The following is a 13,293-nucleotide window of genomic DNA, read 5'->3' as shown; positions in this document are numbered from 1 at the left end:
CGGTCCAGGTGTGTGATGCCCAGAATTTTTCTGTAGCAACTTGTTTCCATTGAAAAAATCCTTCTCTGTAGGTCAGCTGTAAGTGTCCAGGTTTCGCAACCATACAAATAGATTTTAGAGTTAGGGAGCGTATAAGATTGATTTTGGAGCGTAGACAGATGTTCTTATCTTTCCATATGGTGTCTGGCTAGTGCGGCTACTGTCTGTGCGGTCCTTGCTAGGATGTTAAGGGAGGGGTTAGTTGGAGCTGTGGGTTCACCAAGGGTTACTAAGGAATAGTGGACTTATTCTTCCTGGTACCGGTAAACACTGATTCAAATTGGGCCCTCAGAGCATGAGCCTTTTCATTGGGGTCAGATGTTAGTACCCCCTGGTGTCTTAGGTTCAATCTTGTAGAATCTTGTCTGAGGATTCTCCTCGATGTTGGCCTCTTGAACTTTGCCCAGGCTTCATTGGAGTTGGATTTCCTAGCCTTGGTAAAAAGTTCAGACCGCTTACGCATGGCTGGGTGACTTATCCAAGGTGTGCTGGATTGTGGCCTCACTCTTTTCCTGAGAGCGTGTTTATTGGCAGCACCAATGATAGCTAAGTCACGGCTAAATGTAACCATATCCTGTTTGAGTGCATTGATGTTGGCTTTCCTCCACAGGTACATGAGCGATCTTTCCTGTTTGTTGTTTGGGGCTTTACTTGGACATCGATCAGCGGGATGTCATGATACCTGTATATCCTTCATTCCCATTCACAGTTGTTTTGGCTCAGAAGTATTTCCTGGAAGAGACGGTCGCTAGACTTGAGGGTGTGCAAACTCGAATTGAGACCCAAAATAAACTAGGGGGTGCCCCCTTAAAAGGACCTCGACTGGAAAAAAATAGCAGCAAAGAAAGCCAACAAATTGCATTTTCCCCATAAGAGTGTGTCCCCCGACCCAACCGTACCGAAAAAAATTCTGATTTCGAGTGTTTTGATATGATTATACGATGTCATATAATGAGCTGATTTGCCCCCCTGTAGAACACCCCCCCTCGAACACGTGTGTATGCTGAACATCAATGACTCGCGTATGCTGAACATCAATGACGTAACATTTACCCAAATATTGTGTTTTGCATTGCCCTACCACTGGGGCACTGGAATATTGCATATTTACGTTTAATAGTGGCTTCTTCGTCAAGTAGGAGACGTTTTTCAAAGAAAAAAGGCCCCGATGACGTCATTCTCGTACTTTCCTGCCAAATCCAGTGTCAAGTTCATTGTCGCGCTAGTTAACAACATTCAGGCAAAAAAGTCATAAAAATCAGAAGGTACATCCCTAGGCTTGTTTATCGCACCGAGACCAACACCAATCTGTACAGCCTTTTCTCAGCAAATGCTCTTTTATGCCTTCATAGCTGTTAGAAGTGTAGCTCAGACCCCCATCCTAACCAAAGGTAACTCATGTAACTTCGTTTTTCTACAAAACAAAATGAATCTGGGCCGCAGAAACACTTGGGTAAGAAGGCTAGGTCTATTCTCTATCAGTTAACGCCAAAAATAAGAACTTTAACTGCTAGCCATAGAAGTACGGAACTTAAAACGGCACCGTTCTCACATGAAAAGATAGGCTAGTGAAAGTCATTATGACGTCATGAAGTCAACTACGTTCTAGGCGGTATGTAGCGTTTATTCCGGTCAGAAATAGAAGAAAAGTCTACTCTATCATAAGTGTGCCCCACTGATATTCCTTTCAACGGCAAGACTTGTCCATTTAGCGTGAATTTACGGACAAAATCATCTTCAAGTGGAAGCTACCATTATGACGTAATTGCTATTATGCGCCTTGAATGGTACCAAGGCCCAGAAGGGCAAAATCAGCATTCTGACACGGCAACTTTCAACCACCTGTAACTCAAAAACGGAAAGTCGCAAACAAGTCAAACTTCGCATGCTGATAGGGGATACCTTGTTTAAGTCATATAAGATATGAATTATAATTTGCATATATTAACGGTGCACGCAACAGTTCTTCCGCGACAGGTAGTCCGCGACAAAAAAAGGACGAAAAGGTTTCAAGGGTCTGGGTTTGAGTTCGCATTTCTCAAAATGTGCTTCGAACTGACATTAAATACTAACGTGGCTGAAAAGCGTATGAATTGGTGTGTTTTGGGTGGAAATTGCGTTTCGATCCGAGCCTTACTTCCGGATATCCATACGCGTTGAAGGTAAACTGCCCCTTTGACCCAGATTTACCTTTGTTGCGTTCTTTTGGCCGTGTGGCATTACCTCGCGCGTCGGGTTATTGTGAAAATGGCAGTGGTAGGATTTTCTTCATAATGGGCTTGATTATACCTTGGAGTTTTCTCTTTCTCACACTAACAGTAATTTTTGTGTCAAAAAATTTTGTGATGTGTTTAGTTCCACGGGAAAATGCCCAATTTTGTGCCTCATTTTTTACGGAAAAATACTTTTTCCCTCTTATATTTACTAAAATCACAGAGGTTGAAGAAACCGAAACTCGGGTTTTCTTGTAGCTAGAGGGATATCCTTCATTCCCATTTACAGTTGTTTTGGCTCAGAAGTATTTCCTGGAAGAGACGGTCGCTTACTAAGACTTGAGGATGTGCAAACTCGAATTGAGACCCAAAATAAACTAGGGGGTGCCCCCCTAAGCCGGGCACGTTGATCGGGTCATAGGAGAACACCAAAGAAGAAGCAGCCACGGGTGGCAGGCCATTGCACTTGAAACATTCAATGACAATTGCACAAATGTTTCAGAATGAGGAAAATATGCTTCTATCGCTAGCGCAGGCTTATTAGCATATCATTATCATGACCCTGAAAGCGGTCCCGGAGCCGGTTTCCTCTTTAGACACAGAGGAACTGCATCGACCCCCCGCTGATGTGGACTAGACCAGGGTTGGGATGTGGTCTGGTGCGGTTCCTGGAAAAACCGGATTCTCCTCTTTAGACTGGGAACGGGTAGTTTGATTGGATTAATCGTGATCGGATCCAATCCAATCCTATCAAATTTTGAGTGTGAACACAACTACGATTCATTCCATCGCGATCGGCGGAGATTTCGGCTGGTTCCGGGGGTGGGAGGTCATACATGCGGGTACGTGGGGTCATAGTTCGCATCGCGCGGGAAAACAAACCCAATCCGCACGTCAGATCGCTCTTTTACAACAACAACAACTTTTCATCGTCAACAATGCCCAAGAAGAAGAATAAAACTCCGTCAGCAACTTCAGCTGGTGGCAGATGGCGCGATGAGGAGACCAGGGTCCTCATCGCAATCTGGGGGAGAGAGGAGGTGCAGGCCAAACTGGGGAAATGTCACCGAAAGAGGGACATTTACCGCACCAAGTGACAATGTCTAGCGGAAAAATAGACACAAAACAAGGACAACAAGGACAACAAGAACATTTACCAGATGATCGCCGATAGCATGCTTCAATCATGCTTCAATCGCGATCGGATCACGGCGTACTTTAATCCACTTGGCGAAAAGCAGTGTGAACGCAAAAGTTTCCTTGCGTTCAATCGCGATCGGATCGAACAATCGCGATTATCCTTCAATCGCGATTGAAAAAAATGAGTGTGAACGGGGTCATAGTTATACCTCTGTAAAATATTTGTAGTTTTTATGAATTTCTTGTTTAACTAATATTCATTATTGTGAATTTCTTGTGGATTCTGTCTACTCTCTCTAATGCGCTTTCCCCTCTGGCTCTCACAAAGGTTTCAAGGGTCTGGGTTTGAGTTCGCATTTCTCAAAATGTGCTTCGAACTGACATTAAATACTAACGTGGCTGAAAAGCGTATGAATTGGTGTGTTTTGGGTGGAAATTGCGTTTCGATCCGAGCCTTACTTCCGGATATCCATACGCGTTGAAGGTAAACTGCCCCTTTGACCCAGATTTACCTTTGTTGCGTTCTTTTGGCCGTGTGGCATTACCTCGCGCGTCGGGTTATTGTGAAAATGGCAGTGGTAGGATTTTCTTCATAATGGGCTTGATTATACCTTGGAGTTTTCTCTTTCTCACACTAACAGTAATTTTTGTGTCAAAAAATTTTGTGATGTGTTTAGTTCCACGGGAAAATGCCCAATTTTGTGCCTCATTTTTTACGGAAAAATACTTTTTCCCTCTTATATTTACTAAAATCACAGAGGTTGAAGAAACCGAAACTCGGGTTTTCTTGTAGCTAGAGGGATATCCTTCATTCCCATTTACAGTTGTTTTGGCTCAGAAGTATTTCCTGGAAGAGACGGTCGCTTACTAAGACTTGAGGATGTGCAAACTCGAATTGAGACCCAAAATAAACTAGGGGGTGCCCCCCTAAGCCGGGCACGTTGATCGGGTCATAGGAGAACACCAAAGAAGAAGCAGCCACGGGTGGCAGGCCATTGCACTTGAAACATTCAATGACAATTGCACAAATGTTTCAGAATGAGGAAAATATGCTTCTATCGCTAGCGCAGGCTTATTAGCATATCATTATCATGACCCTGAAAGCGGTCCCGGAGCCGGTTTCCTCTTTAGACACAGAGGAACTGCATCGACCCCCCGCTGATGTGGACTAGACCAGGGTTGGGATGTGGTCTGGTGCGGTTCCTGGAAAAACCGGATTCTCCTCTTTAGACTGGGAACGGGAGGCGAACTAGTCCAGTTAAAGTGGACTCAGTGTAAAGTCAACCTTAGCCCCCCCATGACCCCAGGTCTTGGAATGGTGGAATGTTGGTCATCCATGCCTCTCCTGGTATTCCATTGGTATCTAGGTCAGGGGTACCCCAGGAATGCAGAAGATAGAATGTGTCTCATGCAGCTATTTTTAGATCATACATGTAGGTCCTGGAGTGTTTGGAAGGCTACACACCTATGTTCCGAACGCCCTATGTTCCGAACGCCCTATGTTCCGAACGCCCTATGTTCCGAACGCCCTATGTTCCGAACGCCCTATGTTCCGAACGCCCTATGTTCCGAACGGGTACACAAAAAGGCTCGCTGGACGGATTGCAGCGCTATTTGCTGTTTATCTAAATGAGGCCCGTGAACTTCAAAAAGTGATTAGGACACATTGGGACATAGAGTACCTAATGCAAGTATCAAATTGTACGGGCCGGATTTAATAAACGAGCCACGGGGGGGTCTAACCCTTCAAGAGCGGGTAGGAAAGGGGACTTATAAAGGCTTGCTCAACGGATTGCAGCGCTATTTGCTGTTCATCTAAATTAGGCCCCTGAACTTCAAAAAGTGATTAGGACACTCTTGGACATAGATGCAAGCGTCAAATTGTATGGGCCGGATTTGATAAACGAGCCACGGGGCGTCTAACCCTTCAAGAGCGGGTAGGAAAGGGGACTCATAAAGGCTTGCTGGACGGATTGCAGCGCTATTTGCTCTTCATCTAAATGAGGCCCGTGAACTTGAGAAATATAACTTGAAAACTTGAATTTTATACTTGCATTAGGTACTCCAGGGCTCGAAATAGTGGGTGCATGTGCACCCAGTGCACCCAAAATTGGAGCTGTACACCTAATTTTTGCCTCTGGGTGCACTGGTGCACCTATATATTTTTGTAGCCTATAGGGTTAAGGTACTATTGTACACCAGTATACAGAATATTCTTGAAATGTAAGTATAAAAAACAGCATGATAACTTTTTGCTGTACTTTATTTAATGTATTATTTGTTTGAAATTTTGAAGTTAGCTATAGAATTACAGATTGAAGTTCTTAAGAAAGGCAGCAGCGTTAAACTTTGTTATTATGTTCTGAAGAACATTCAACTTTATTTTATCTGGTGCACCCAAAATTCTTTCTGTGCACCCAATTTTTTGAGTTGGGTGCACCTATTCCCAAAGATGAATTTCGAGCCCTGTACTCTATGTCCCAATGTGTCCTAATCACTTTTTGAAGTTCACGGGCCTCATTTAGATAAACAGCAAATAGCGCTGCAATCCGTCCAGCAAGCCTTTTTGTGTACCCGTTCGGAACATAGGGCGTTCGGAACATAGGGCGTTCGGAACATAGGTGTGTCCCCGTTTGGGCTGTTAGTCAGCAAGAAGTTCCTGGCATTCCTAAGCTACTACGTATACATGTAGTAACATCGTGCCTATTCACCTTCCTAATGTCTATGGGGCATGAGCTATAAGTGTGCAAAGGATGCTGTTGCATTGCGTGTGCTGTGTCTGTGTGTGTATTTGTCCAACAGAACAGGTACTCATCAGCCCTTTTCGTTGGAAATCCCGTATGAACAGCACCAGCTATCTCAGTATCAGTGCCCTAAGTAGGTACAGTCAAAATGAAAACAACAACAACTACCATCGCCATGGCAATGTATTTTTTTTTCATTGCTAATCTTGTTTCTATTTGTTTTCTTCCAGACATGTTTCCAGACTCCCAGCTGTTTGTTGTGCTGGAGTTTGCAGATGGTGGCTGTGATCTGGAACGCTTCGAGGTATGTATTGTTTGTTGTGATCATTCTTACAAAGTACCGTTACTGTAATGTTTCTATCCATACAGTAACAGTATACATACATGTACATTATGCCTAAGGTGAACTATAGAGTGACGTAAGTGACAGCAAACAGTTGACACTATAATAAGTCCTGGTTCGCGGAAAAGGCTGCGTGAGGCTAGCCTGCCAGGCCAGGCAACCCTACCAGACTTAGTCTGTTCCCCTTTCTGGGCCCCCAGGGGTATGCATGGGGGTTTGGCCTGTAATGGGATTTCCTAGAGGAGATCTGTGTCAGTGGCAATACCAGCTGTGGGTGGATATTAAGGAAGGCAACAGATAGTTATTATAATTGCTGAGGGATGGGGTGGGGGAGCAATGGAAGAAAATAACAGCACAAACAACACTATACATTGTAAAAACACATTCACACATGCTAACCCACAGAGAAATACACAAACCCATATATGCATGCACACTCAAAATTGTAAGTGTGAGACATCTGTTTTGAATTTGATGTTTTCGCAAACAAAGGTCCTGCCATTGTACCCCTCCCTTTCAATCTTAACATTTGACCGGTATACTAGTATTCTATTGTATACTTGGAATTTGTTTAAAATGACTCAGTATTGGCTTTTCTTTCAGCACCCCCACCCCCACCCCACAGCAATATGATAAGCTGTTGCCTTCCGTCCAACTCACCCTCAGCTGGGATTGCTATTGACCCAGTTTTTCCTTTTAGAAATTCTATGTGACAAATCCCCATGCATAGCCTTGAGGTCCAGAAAGGGTAGTCTGGCAGGGTAGCCTGGACTGGCTCGCTAGCCTGCCTTTTCCGCGAACCCTAATAAGTCTTACTGCAGTGTTAGAGTCCATTCCATGTCACCACACAGGTTTTTTAATGATATTTGTAATATATTTAAATTATTGTTGCATAATCATAATTGTTATAGATATTTACAAATGTTGAAAAAAAGTAAATATGAGAGTACCATGTTTTAGAAAATGTTTTTAAGATTGGTAATCATTTCAAAAGTGACTGTCAAAAGATCATTTTTTGAAACAAATTTTAACAAGAGTTCCATGACCTCATATCTCCATGAACAATTCTATTCATGCAAATGATTTACACATTTTCATAATATATGCTTGGCCATAAACACCTTTATCTAACTTACACATGTTGCAATATTGACAGTCCTATAATTTTCCAATTAGATGAATTATGGTGTCTTTGCATTTTTTATGCAAATTAGGAATTTATTTGCATAATTGATATCTGTTGATGCTCTACTTTCCATAAACTACATATGTTACATGTATTTGAGACTGATAATGGAAAACACTGCAAATATAGAATTTCCTCATTAGCTATGCAAATTAAGACACAATTAGCATAATTTTCACTTCATTATATATATCTCTGTCTAAGCTACCTGCATACTAAGTATCATATTGACAGTCCTATAATTTTCCAATTTAGATGAGATAGGGTGTTTTGCATTTATTATGCAAATTAGGAATTTGTTTGCATAATTGGTATCTGTTGATGATCCACTTTCCATAAACTACATACGTTACATGTATTTGAGTCTTATAATGGAAAACACTGCAAATATAGATTTTCCTCATTAGCTATGCAAATTAAGTCCCAATTAGCATAAATTGCACTTCATTGTGTATATCTCTATCTAAGCTCCCTGCCAAGCTGCTACCTGCATACTAAATATCATGGAAATCCGTTGTTCCTTTGTTCAGTTATTCTCCTAAGAAGATTTTCACAAAAACGCCCCTGCAGTTCCAGAGGAAGCTGCTAGGGGGCCCAAACCTACACCACTTCTTTATTACATCACAAGCTATCTGCCACCCAAAAATCAAGACCACAGCACGTCCAGGTCAAAAGATACAAAAATTGAAGCTCTGCTGCAGTACCAAGGTCACATACCAGGAGGCCCAAAATCGACCTTGAATTTCGGCTTCACAACACCTGCCCACATACCAAATATCATTGTAATCCATCAAGAGGCTCTTGAGTTATGCTGACTGGAATGGTGTGGAAACACAAACAGACAGACAAACAAACAGACAGACAGACAGACACACCCAAAACTATATCTCCATTTTTCATGGAGATAAATATAAATTGGTTTGCTTCAAGTTTCGAAATTAATATATGGGTCATTTGCCCCCTGTAATGAGCCGCTAATCCTACCAAAGCATGTTTTGGATTGGGCTGGGACCACCGACAAGGCAGGAAGTCACTGTGGCGTGGGAGCCCAGACTAGCACCGGGTCACTACGCGTAGCAATTTCCTTCGGCGGCCCAAGAACAGTCAGCCTGCCCGATCTGAGTGGACATCGGGCCTCCAGTCCAGAGGATTATGAAGCACAACTCAACTGTAATTGCTGCACAAAAAGGGCCAGCAAACGTTACAAACGATCAGCAAACAACAGTGGTCAAAAGGCGGACGCAATGAGCAAAAACTTTATCTACGCCAAATTAGCCCCAATCGGCACAATGCAAAGAAAGAGCCACAAAGGGTTTCATCTATCAATCAAACAAGCAATATGCTTACCTTTTCCCATGGTAACAGTAGATTGTTAACTGAAAGGTAGTGTTATATTTATAGAGGATGGATTTATCGACAAAATCACGAAGATTCTGGAGGAAAACACCAAAAAAGGACGTAGATCTGTGTTGCAATATTTCTTACAAAGACGGCCTGCTTGGGAGAGTCTATTCTGTGTGCAGGGAGAAAGATTCTTTGGAAACCTATTGTCGAATGATTATAGATGCAAAATTTCACAGTAATAAGGTAACACCAATACTACTGCAATACTTAAATTTTGCCATTCAATTCTTAAACTCTATCAGCATACGTTGAAAGATAGATGAATAATGATATTTTAGACAACGTGTTCCCTTACAATCAACTCTTCCTCAGAGAGCATGCTGTCTGCCGGAACAACACCAGACTTAAGAACAAATCCCACCAGAGAGGCTGCCCCCCCAAAAAATATGTTGGAGGGGCGTCGCCCCCCCAAAAAATCAAGCTGAAACCCTTGTGCATTTTTTCACTAACAGAGATTTTCTTAACTTAGCTTACTCTACCAGCACAATTTGCCTCTCAAAATGCAGGAAATAGCGTTTCAGCGGGTCAAGATTTCAAAATTTTCTCTGACGTACCTTAGCACACTCCCAGATTGTTGTGCCGCCAGCGTATATGTCGCGACAACGTGCCTCCCCAAAGCTTATGCTGAAACCCTTCTGTATTTGTTCAATCTATCAGCAAAATTTGCCTCTCAAAATTCAGGAGAAGGCATTTCAGGGCGTCAAGATTTCAAAATTTTCCCGGAGGAAAACGTTCCGCCGGCGGAAAAGATGTCGAGACGGCTCGAGGGCATTGCACCCCAAAACTCAAGCTGAAACCTGTCTGTATTTCTTCACATATAGAGATGTCATTAACCTTTTTAGCTTACTTTGTCAGCAAAATTTGCCCCTCAAAATTCCGGAAACAGCGTTTCAATAGGTCAAAAATTGTAAAGTTTTCAATGTCGCGCTCCGGCGGAAAAATCGTATGTCTGGATGGTCGTCCCCCAAAACTCAAGCTGAAACCCTTAATTCTGTATTTTTTTTCACATATAGAGATCAAAATTTGCCCCTCAGAATTCAGGAAATAGCGTTTCAATGGGTCAAGAAGTTTAAATTTTCCTGTGGGAGCATGTTGGCCTCAGGCGAAAAAATATGTCGGTAGGGCGTCGTTCCCCCAAAATCAAGCTGAAACCCTTCTGCATTTTTTTTACAAATAGAGTTATAGAGTTATAGCTTACTCTTCCAGCAAACTTTGCCCCTCAGAATGCAGGAAATAGCATTTCAGAGGGTCTAGATTTCAAAATTTCCCGGGGGAGCATACCACTAGTTCCCCCCCCTAGTTTTGTCGCGCCTTCGTAGCTCGTCTAACTGACCTTTCATCTCAAATTATCTTGCCCCCCCATTCTAAATTTCGTGCCGCTGCCTCTGGTTTGAGCACCAGGACACTGTCCGCTAGCCTAGCTACTCGTCCATTCAGTGCTAGGAATATTTTGTGTTGAGTTTAAAACAAAATGTTTTCTGTCCTGTAGTTGCATAGTTTAAGCCAAGCCAAGGCCATTCTGCACCAGATCTGTGTCACCCTGGCTGTTGCTGAGGCAGCTCTACAGTTTGAACATCGCGACCTCCACTGGGGAAATGTGCTGGTGAAGAGAATGGACTCCCGGGAGCCGAGCTCCACCCACCATCTGAACGGAGAGGAAGTGTGTGTTGCCACAAGTGGACTGGATGTGAGCATTATCGACTTTACACTGTCCAGGATGCAGAAGGGTGAGTTGGTGTGCTTTCATTACAAGTAAGGCCTCACTGACTTAATCATATTGATGACATCCGTGCACTAGGGGTGGATACCGGTTCGGCTCGATCAGGTTCGAGTCCAGGTTCAGGTCCAGAGGTTTAGGTTCAGGTCCGGACCTGAACCTAAACCTGAAGTTGATATCTTAGTAATACTCGGTAATATCAAACCAATGTGTATTTGAATGTTGCACTTACTTTCAATTCCTTTCTGTCAGTAACTAACAAGCAGACTTACAACACTTTTTATTTCATCAAAACATAATTAATTGCCTTAAATAAAATATCCAGAGTTCGAAATAAATTTGATAAAACTAATGAAGAAAACCACCTTGAGAAAACAGATCTTGATAGTTAACTCCTAGCAGCTCCCTCTAGTGAGCAGGCTGATAATTGCACTCTTGCGACTTGAAGGTACCACTTACTAGAAAAGCAAGATGGCCGCCGCTACTAGCGCTAGAGGATTTCTCGGTTCAATCAAGGAGGTTAATGCGTCCCAAACTCGTAAAAATGGACTGAATACACTTGTACAAGAAAGAAAAGATGTTGTTTGCCCCATACAGTCAAACCTGCCTAGGCGACCACCTTTTCAACGCGACCACCTGGCCATGGCGACCGCTTTTTCTCGGTCCCGAAAATTGTCCCCATAGGCACAAGCATTAAGCTGCCTGCCCAAGGCGACCACCCGTCCAACGCGACCGCGACCGCCACGAATTGGGACCGCACAGAGCACAATCCCTGCCCATGGCGGCCGCCTAATTTTCAAGCGTGTGGTGACATCGGATCATTTTGCTGTCGGATTTCACGGAAATGTTTACGAGACTTTAAAGGACAAAATAAGGACAAAAATATATGGAATAGCAGTGCTATAGCACCGATTCCTACATGAAGTGTTTTAATAAAACGTTCCCCCTATAAACATTGTAAAGAGAAATGTTTGTGATGTTGTTGTGCCTATCGTAATCTTATAGTTTACCGCAAACTCAGTTCGGTTTAAACTCAATTTTCAAAACGAATACGTAGTGCATGGCGTCAAAAAGTCAGATTTCACAGAAATTACTATCTATTTCTTGTATTTTCAATAAAAATATGTCTGTGTCTTACTAAATTCCGCGCAAAAATGACTTCGCGGCGGGCAAAACATCGGGCGAGAAATGTTGTTCCTTGGTCCCGACGCCATCTTGGATTTGGGCATTTTGGCGCGGCCCGGATTTGGCGTACCGCTGACCTTTCTAAAACACGAGTTATTGATGAAAATTAATATTCTCATTATATTTTTATTTTCATGAATCTCACAAACCTTTATTGGACGCTGTGCGTTCTGCTGCACTGACTCACACCTTTCGATGCGGTCGCACAGAGCTAGGCGGCGCGGCGCGACGAAATCACACCGTTCCGTTTTCATCTTTAGTTGTCAGATCGAAAACATTTTGACCCTTTTATCCAGCGGCCGGCGTCCTAAAAAAGGCTGGGGCCAGCAGGTGTTTTCTAGGGATTTGTCTTAGGCCTTAAAACTTCGATGATGTGCGTGTGTGTGTGTACGCGGGAGATCGCTGCGAGATCATCGAGGCGACCATTGTGTTGTAGTCAAAATTATGACGAAAATTTGTACACGATGTAACGTTAACGTTTAGCGATATACAATTTACAACGATAACGGAAAACGTAATTTTTGTAGAATCTTTCTGTCAATGAGAATTGAACCTGGTGGGGGTCTTGCTGTCTAAATTCACATAATTTTCCATCCATTTACGTACTGTATTTGAAAACCTCGCCCTGGAAACATGTGAGTGGAATCCTCTTCATGGCGACCACCTGTCCATCGCGACCGTTTTTGCTCGGTCCGCTGGGTGGTCGCCTTGGGCAGGTTTGACTGTATTTAATTTGTTTGAGTGCTGATTCTTACGTTTGGAGTGAAAATTTACGCGAGTTTATGGGCACTAATACTCGGCACCTCGGCACCAACCTCGTGGCTGTGTGGTAACTTTTAATGTTGTTTTTTTCGTAGCACATTTCAGTATCGACCTAAAACTGAACCAACAGTTATAGAAAGAGGTGAATATGGACTTATTTCAGGCTAATTTAGTTTGATTCAAGGCTATTTTTCCCCTTCTGTGGCCAGAACTGAGGAGATGTCTAAATATTCTACTTTGTTCCGACTTCCGGGTCCAAAAAACCGGTTCACGACTTTCGGTTTTTTTGACCCGGTTCTTGCATGTTTTTCCGGTCCAAACCGGTCCAGCCGAACCGGTATCCACCCCTACCGTGCACGCATCAATTATTGTCCGTTTAAAAATAAAAGTTTGTGACCATATTGTAAAACTGTACAGAAGTTGCAAGATGAGCAAATATATGCAGTAAATTGAAGCGAAAAAAAGGAAAATGTATGCTAACGGCATACAATGCATATTTTCCTGTTGTAAAACATGCTGATATTGTTGAGATTTCTCCTTACTCAAAATGAATTTCCAGC

At 42.9% G+C, this 13,293-nt stretch overlaps 1 protein-coding gene and 1 long non-coding RNA gene across 2 annotated transcripts in view; both read left to right on the top strand.

Moving 5' to 3' along the window:
* The window catches only part of LOC136431438 (uncharacterized), a 150,721-nt gene that overhangs the window by 131,385 nt on the left and 6,043 nt on the right, over positions 1–13,293 (top strand). The gene's annotated exons all lie outside the window — the stretch shown is intronic.
* Positions 1–13,293, top strand: part of LOC136431433 (serine/threonine-protein kinase haspin-like) — a 53,733-nt gene that overhangs the window by 36,748 nt on the left and 3,692 nt on the right. The window contains exons 11-12 of the mRNA XM_066422805.1: positions 6,367–6,440; positions 10,559–10,796. Of these exons, the coding sequence (XP_066278902.1) occupies positions 6,367–6,440; positions 10,559–10,796 (312 nt within the window). The remainder of the gene's footprint in view (positions 1–6,366; positions 6,441–10,558; positions 10,797–13,293) is intronic.

Source organism: Branchiostoma lanceolatum, chromosome 3 (assembly GCF_035083965.1).
Source record: "Branchiostoma lanceolatum isolate klBraLanc5 chromosome 3, klBraLanc5.hap2, whole genome shotgun sequence".
In the NCBI taxonomy this organism is placed as follows: Eukaryota; Metazoa; Chordata; class Leptocardii; order Amphioxiformes; family Branchiostomatidae; genus Branchiostoma; species Branchiostoma lanceolatum.
Note: the sequence above shows the minus strand (reverse complement) of the source record. Positions and strands in the feature narration are given on the sequence as shown.